Source organism: Centropristis striata, chromosome 24 (assembly GCF_030273125.1).
Source record: "Centropristis striata isolate RG_2023a ecotype Rhode Island chromosome 24, C.striata_1.0, whole genome shotgun sequence".
NCBI classification, from domain to species: domain Eukaryota; kingdom Metazoa; phylum Chordata; class Actinopteri; order Perciformes; family Serranidae; genus Centropristis; species Centropristis striata.
Window position 1 is genome coordinate 14,964,796 of NC_081540.1, and position 7,500 is coordinate 14,972,295.

At 45.6% G+C, this 7,500-nt stretch overlaps 1 protein-coding gene across 1 annotated transcript in view; it reads left to right on the forward strand.

The window, feature by feature from the left end:
* The first annotated feature begins 566 nt into the window (after window positions 1-566).
* Window positions 567-7,500, forward strand: part of LOC131962584 (uncharacterized) — an 8,264-nt gene continuing 1,330 nt past the window's right edge. Inside the window, exons 1-8 of the mRNA XM_059327532.1 lie at window positions 567-1,777; window positions 1,876-2,084; window positions 2,257-2,578; window positions 2,900-3,043; window positions 3,144-3,308; window positions 3,429-3,717; window positions 3,944-4,862; window positions 4,982-5,296. Coding sequence (XP_059183515.1) covers window positions 986-1,777; window positions 1,876-2,084; window positions 2,257-2,578; window positions 2,900-3,043; window positions 3,144-3,308; window positions 3,429-3,717; window positions 3,944-4,862; window positions 4,982-5,296 — 3,155 coding nt within the window. The 5' untranslated portion in view covers window positions 567-985. The remainder of the gene's footprint in view (window positions 1,778-1,875; window positions 2,085-2,256; window positions 2,579-2,899; window positions 3,044-3,143; window positions 3,309-3,428; window positions 3,718-3,943; window positions 4,863-4,981; window positions 5,297-7,500) is intronic.

Consider the following 7,500-nt stretch of genomic DNA (forward strand, 5'->3'; position numbering starts at 1 on the left):
AGTCTGTGGCAGAGGCCCCCAGCACCGCTGTTGACACTACATGGCTGGATCCCCAGACAGCAGAGGCGGCTGCCAAGAGGTCCGGGGGTGAGCTGTGGAAAGGTCAGCTGGTCATCGTGTTCGGGAAGTACACCGGTCAGACCTTCAGGTGGCTTCTGGAAAACGATGTCGGCTGGCTGGTGTGGTTGCTGTTTCAGTACTGCCAGCAGGGAGAGCAGAACAAGCTGCTGAAGTGGCAGAAGGAGCGACTGCTTGAGTACGCCAGAGAGTTCCCTCCTGTCACATGGCACCTTGATAGGAGGCTGAAGGTAAGATAAACTCAGTTACCTTTTAGACCTGAGTAATCGATGTTCAGCAGTAACCAGTATTAGTAAAAGTATTCATTTATGAGATTATTCTCTGGTTGTGTTCTGTTTTTTCTGCAGAAAGTGCAAATGAAGAAAGACCGGGCTCCTCCGACCGTCTCCGACCTCTCTCAGCAGGACCCTAGCTACGCCAGCGATGCCGAGTTGTTGGCTGCTGCAGGTATAGTAGTATTATGCTGAAATGAACATGAAATTACTATGTAGTATGCTGTGGAGCTGCTCGGACTTGTGTTTGTGCCACGAGAAATTCATCAGTGTGTCTCGAGCAATGCAGTTGATACATTTTTGTGGCGTTCTCCTCTTCAGAGAGTGTCCTGGACGAGTCCGAGGCGTCGGTCAGCACGCAGCTGACAACCTGGGGAGACCTCGCCAGCTCCGTGTGCCAGGACGACAGGCCAGGGCCCTCGTCCCTCCGACAGACCTCGGAACCCGGTGGCGTCGTGCTGGAGGGCTGGCAGAAGTTCTGGGAGCAGCCGCCTGAATCCGCCCAAGCCCTTGGTATAGCCCCCGCGAACATCAAGTGGCTGAAGACCAACGAGACCTACGGGCTGTTCGAGAGGGCGTCCAGGTACAAGAACGTCAGGGGAGAGATTTCCGAGAGGAAGCTCTTTAAGGAGAAGATGGAGTTCCACCCGCCCCCACCTCCTATGGCCGTCAAGGGAGCTGTGCCCAACATGCTCTCCTTCTTCACCACCCCTGCCTTCTTCTGGCGCCCGGTCGGCGTGATGAAGGCGTTGATCCGCTGCCCCAACACCAACTGCCCCGCACCGCCAGGAGCGTACCTGGAGAAGAAAGGCTTCGGCAGCTACGCCAGGCAAGTGTGTGGCATGAAGTTCAACTACACCCTGTTGACAGAGAAGCTTACATGCCCACATTGTCGAAAGATGAGGCAGACCGTGAGCCAGGCGCACGGTGATGCGGACGACAGTGAAGATGAGGGGGCAGACACACACAGTGCCCAACAGTACACGTGGCTGGCACACAGTCCCAAGATTCTGATGAACCTCGCCCCGGCCATCAGAAGCATGTTCCCTGCCATACTGTGTGGGAAGCGTGCTGTGGACAGAGGTGTGGTCACCCTGCTCAGTGACCGACTCAACGCTGTCTCAATGAGCAAGGTGCAGAGGCTGCTGCAGCAGGGCCACGACGAGTGGTACGTGGAGCGGCGTGACCTGTACCAGACTCTGCTGTACGATGCCCACACAGCTGGATCTGCTTCATCTCAGGGGGGCATCCTGTCCTATGTGAGAGCAGCTGGCACTTACACCCCTCCCATTGCCCAGTCTCCCCTTCCGTCTGCTCGTCTCCTGAGGCGTGCTCACCTGATCATGGAGATCGAAAAGATGCCCGTCTACAGACACCAGATCCTCAGTGTGACTGGAGAAATCCTGTGCATTGATGGTACAAGAAAAGTATGTATAAAGTACTTGTCATTTATTAAAATCATATGGAACAGGCAGACTGTTAATAAACACCATGCAACAAATGTTCTGCTCCTTTCTTTTCTTAGGTCCTCAAGAAGATATATGGTGATGGCCAGGGTACCATGCAGTACGTCACCAGTGTACTGAACGAGTGGGGCCAGTTCTTGACGACAGTGGTGGTGGCAGCTGAGTCAGAGGGGTGCTACGCGCGCATGGCGAAAGGTCTCATTGCCCGGTTTCGACGTGCCAATGCTCCTGCACCAAAAGTAATTTATGCAGACAACAACTGCTGTCGGTAAGTTTAATAACAATTCCTTTGAAACCTATAAGAAAATTAATCAACGTGACGTACAAAACAGTAAACATTACTTTACTTACATTACATTACATTTTTGCAAGAAAACACATTCATTTTATAGTTATAAAAACATGTAACACACATGTACAAAATGTTGATATCATTTCAGTGACAGCGGTTCCTCCTTTCTGGAGAGTCTGTTTGCTGATTGGGTGCAGCAGGGTGCTGTGGTCAGACTGGACATCCGACACTGGCTACATCGCTGGGATGCTGTTGTGATCAAACAGAGCCATGCCAAGTACGGGTTGTTCATGAGTGCCTTGGCGGGTGCGGTGCTCGCCTACAACAAGACGGACATGATGCTCCTAGTCCAGGCTGTCAGGAGTGGCAACGGAGAGCTGTACGGCAGGTATTCCGACGAGGAGATGGTAGCCTTCCTCAAGCCTCACCAGGTCAGATCGTATGTGAGGCGCATCACCCGTGGGGTTGTGGTAAGTGTGACATTGATCCACATATGCAATTTTTGAATAAGAAGCAATCTTGCTTATTTTCTGTCAATTTTGGATTCAACTGTACTGGAAATAAATGCAAGATCATTAGGAGTAGCAACACTTTCCAATTATTGTGATGTGATTTAACACTCAAAGCTGAGAATATACAGTCATGGAAAAAAATATTAGACCCTTTTTTTCTTCAATTTTTGTTCATTTTAATGTCTGGTACAACTAAAGGTACAATTGTTTGGACGAATATAATGATGACAACAAAAATAGCTCACAAGAGATTAATTTAATTTTATGTATATGTTATAGGAGTCTGCTTTGGTGATTGAGGCCATCATTGCCGAGTTCAGGGGACCAGCAGGCCTGGACATTGATGGAATCCCCCTGTTCAAGTCAACAGAGGCAGTTGATGCTCACTGGGCAACTGCAAGCAAGCATCTCGGCTGCATGCAGGTGGGTTGATGTCTTTTCACTTATCATGTGTTATTATAAAACCACTCACACTTGTGGACACCAGTTTAAATAAGGAACTTGAATTTGTTGTGTTTTACAGGATCCCCCTGGCATACAGCTGTATGTGTCTGTGAAGGTTGTGGTGCTGAATGGTGTTCGGCTCAACAAGTACAGGTGCCGGAGAGGCAGTAACTCTTTGGAGGGGTTGCACGCACACCTTTACAATGCCATACCTTCACAGAGATGTGGGATTATGCCGTTCCAAGTGAGTAATTGAAAATAAACACTTCAATATAGCGTAGTTTCAATGATGCATTTTATTTCACAGCTTTAGTCATCACTTCCAAGCCTATACAATACCAGTCAAAATGGTCATGTGTTTCAGGCATACCTGATGGCCTTTGCTGTGCAGTGGAACAACCGCATGGCATCACTCCGGTTTGCTGGCGGTCAGGGTCGGCAGACGTCATGCATGGACGCGCGGCAGATCCAGCGCATCAATCAGCAGGCTGAGCTTCTGTTCGGCAAGGAGCACGTCCTGGAGCCCAACTTTGCTGCTCCACTGCCCGTCCCTGATGCGTACGAGCACCCAGACGAGGAGGAGCTCCTTGGCGTGGAGTATGCCGTGTGCCAGTCTACCAGCTTCACTGCTAAAAATTTCTATGTGCAGAAAGGTACAGCATTTAATCACACATTAAATTGTACACATGAAGCAAGGTTATACTTACTTATCCATAGTTTTTCATGCAAATTCTAGCAATGACAACAAACATGGTATAAAATTAACCTTTAACACCATGAAGCAAAGAAACATAATATTGCATAATACACATGCATAATATTGAATGAAGTGGTTGTTACGCAGACACATTTGTGATCGGTGCAATTTCATATTTGCAGTTGAGGAAGAGCAGTCTCGTGAGGAGGAGGAGGAGGAGGAGGAGTCTGAGAAGTCGGCTGAGACAGATGAAGATGAAGAGATGGCAGATGAGGGTCTTGGCATGTCTGCAGAGTCAGAGGAGGATCCTATTGATAGCTTCTGTAGGAACCATGCCATCCTCACCAAGGCAGAACAGGTGGAGGAGGAGGACAGCCCCGCTCTGCAAGATGTGCTCATGACCCAGGGACATCTGCATCTGCCAGGAATAGAAGAAGTGGAGGCACTGGCCTTGCTGCTCCTAGAACTGGTAGACGACAGTGACCGCCACCTAGTGCCAGCTGACCTGAGGCAGAAGATCATCACCGCCGCCAGCTCTCTTCACGAGCACGACAAGACCGCCGCCAGATTTGTTAAAAAATATGAGTCCAGGTGGGGCTACACCCTGTTTGGCCGGTGTCTTGGGGCTGACACCCACGAGACCAGAGCAGCTCAGAAAACAAAGTTTGGCTGGATGAGGTTCCCTCAGGCGGCACAGGTGACAGAGGACAGCCGTCTGCTCTACCTCCTCATCAAGATGCTCAAAAACCGACCGCCGTGCAGTCAACTCTCCTCCCCCAGTAAAGTCGTGGCTTCTATTAAGGGGCAGTATAAAAGGATTGCAGACCGACTAAGAGACGATGCCATCCTGTGCGGCCTCGCCATTCCTCTGCCCAATGTGAATGCGAAATCCATCTCCACCTTTATTGTGAGGGAGGAGAAAAAGGCCAACTACAGAGCAACAGTAATGCCCAGAGTGACACCACACAAGAAAGTGTTGTCAGACACACCGCTTCCAGAAGCTCCTGTGCTGCCAACATCCTTGCCTCCACCAGATCGGCCTGAAGTGCAGTACCAGCACCTTCATCACCTGGCTGGGAAAAGGCAGGGTGAGAAGCGGAGGTAAGTTGTAATGAGCACTTCATTCCTCCTGTTGGAAGGACTACTTGTGTAGACTGTGAAAATCAAAAAGCACTTATGGCATATCAATACTCATCATCACGTTTGTTTTATATTTCCAGGTTAGCTTTTGAAGAGCCAGAACCGGCCCCTGTGAACCGACCCATTCCGCCAAACCCCGCGAACCGGCCCATTCAGCCAAAGCCTGCTGCGTCTGCCCATATTCCACCCGCTGTGTCGGCAGCGGCACCTCTACTCCTGGTTCTTCCTGCACAGCCACAAGCTCCCTCCATCAAACTTCTGGGGCCATCAGGCAGTCAGGGCTTTGTACCTGTGGCACAGCCCCCTGCACCAACCACCAAGCAACTCATGCCCAACAAGTCCTTGCGGCCATGTGGGGCTTGCCAAGTGCCTCAGTGTGGTGGGCAGCGGAAAAGGTACACACCTTCAAAGGACAAAGCAGCTGGAAGCAACCAGAAGATATTTACCTATTGCCCGGCAACTAGGAAATCCACTACCTCTGGGTTTGAAGATGTTTGTTATGATAATTTTGAACACTTCAAAAGTGTGGTGGATATAGCCTTAGAAAAAAGGAAAAGCAATTAGAAAAATAACTGTTACTTACCTGTGTGGTGTGATCTCCTGTCTCCTGTGATAATGTAAATAAAAGATTTTTGTGTGTTTTTATACTTGTCTGGCCTTTGCATATTTGTTTTGCGAATAATATTTGGTAATCTATGAATAACATTTTAAGGGATAAAGTAGATAAAAGATTTTGTAGCACATCATTGTAATTTGTCTATTCGAGGTTCAACTTTGTAGTTTGCCTTTTATTGTTATTTCCTCTTACTACAGTCATGGGAAAAAATATTAGCCCACCGATTTAACTTCAATTTCTTGTTCATTTTAATGCCTGGTATAACTCAAGGTACAATTGTTTTGACAAATAGAATGACAACAAAAATAGCTCACAAGAGTTTAATTGAAGAGCTGATATCGAGCCATTTTCCATGGTTTTCTTGATAATAACCAAATCATTATCCAGAAAACCATGGAAAATGGCTCGATATCAGCTCTTCAATTAAACTCTTATGAGCTGTTTTTCTTGTTATCATTATATTTGTCCAAACAAATGTACCTTGAGTTATACCAGGCATTAAAATGAACAAGAAATTGAAGAAAACAAGGGTAGTCTAATTTTCTCCCATGACTGTATATTAACCCGATAAAGCCAAGTGTATCATATTAGATACAGTAATTTTTGAGACCTCTACATCATCAAAAACCTGATGTATACATGTGTTGAAGATAAACAAATTGAGCAACAAATTGCACAAAAATATCAGATGTAGCAAAAATGATATGCAGGTTCCACGACTGGATCAGTTATTGCTGCATTAAAAAACTTAATATCAGCTGATGTATGATGTTTTGTTATATGGGAAAAATATGTATTTTGCATGTTTGAGGAAAAAGGAAAAGTCAAAGTCTTAATAGGTTAAAAATGTTAGGTTTTATATGTTTTTGTTAGTTCAAGAAAAACAATCTGTGAGCAACAAATTGCACAAAAAGACCTGATGTATCAAATATGATACAAATTAGAATTCATATATGCAATTTATTTATTTTTTCGTCAGCAGGTTAATAAGCACTCGGTTTTTAAAAAAAAATAATTTTCTGGCAATTATTTCCTGGTTCAGGCTTCATAGGGTTAAGTATTGTTAGAAAAATTGCATGAGGAAACCTTGAAAATTGATAATCTGTCACCGACAGAAAAAATCTGTCACCAACAGAAAAAACCTCACCATTTTTCTGCGCATTCGTTGATGGGGAAATGAAGAGCTGGAGACGTCCAAGTTTCTCAGTTTAACAAAAGCTTTATTACAATACGTCAAAAAATGTGCACTTTACAGAGATCTCCGGGTTCAAAATTAACTCATGTCCCTGAATACAAACAGACGTGTTTCAGTTCGTGAAGTCTGAACCACGACCCTCTCCCTGGAACCCATTAAAATACTAACATTTGTTTACAAAACATGCTGGTCGATTTCTTCCAGGAAGTTCCGCCTTCTTGATCCGCTCATTCGCCAGTTTTAATGCATACAACGGCACGTCATGCCACCTGGTTGCTTGCTGCCGAAACCAGGCCTTGCCCTGACCTACTAACAAACTTGTTAGCACAAAAATGTTTTCCTTGTAATGACTTACAGAGATTCTCACACGGGATTTTCATTCGGCCTTCTGTGGTCTCCCCTCTCCAGACACACATACACACACACACACACACACACTCACAAATGCACATACACACACAGCAAAAACTGTGCATCAATATATCTGGATGTCATTCTTTGTGATTTATAGAATCTTAATCAGTTTAAGCAAATGGAATATATGTAATTAAAGTAATCATAGTTTTCTACATCAATATTAACACACAAACACAATCAATGTATCAAAATCATATTACCTGATTAATATAAATGCATAGAGATAGACATTATCAAGATTTAGTGAATTACGCATGCATAGTGACCTGTGATGACTGTTGGGAGAAAAATCACAAAGAGGAAAAAGAGAAGAAGACAGTAACATTTCATTTTAAACAAGTATATTATTCAAATTATTCTAACAATTCCCT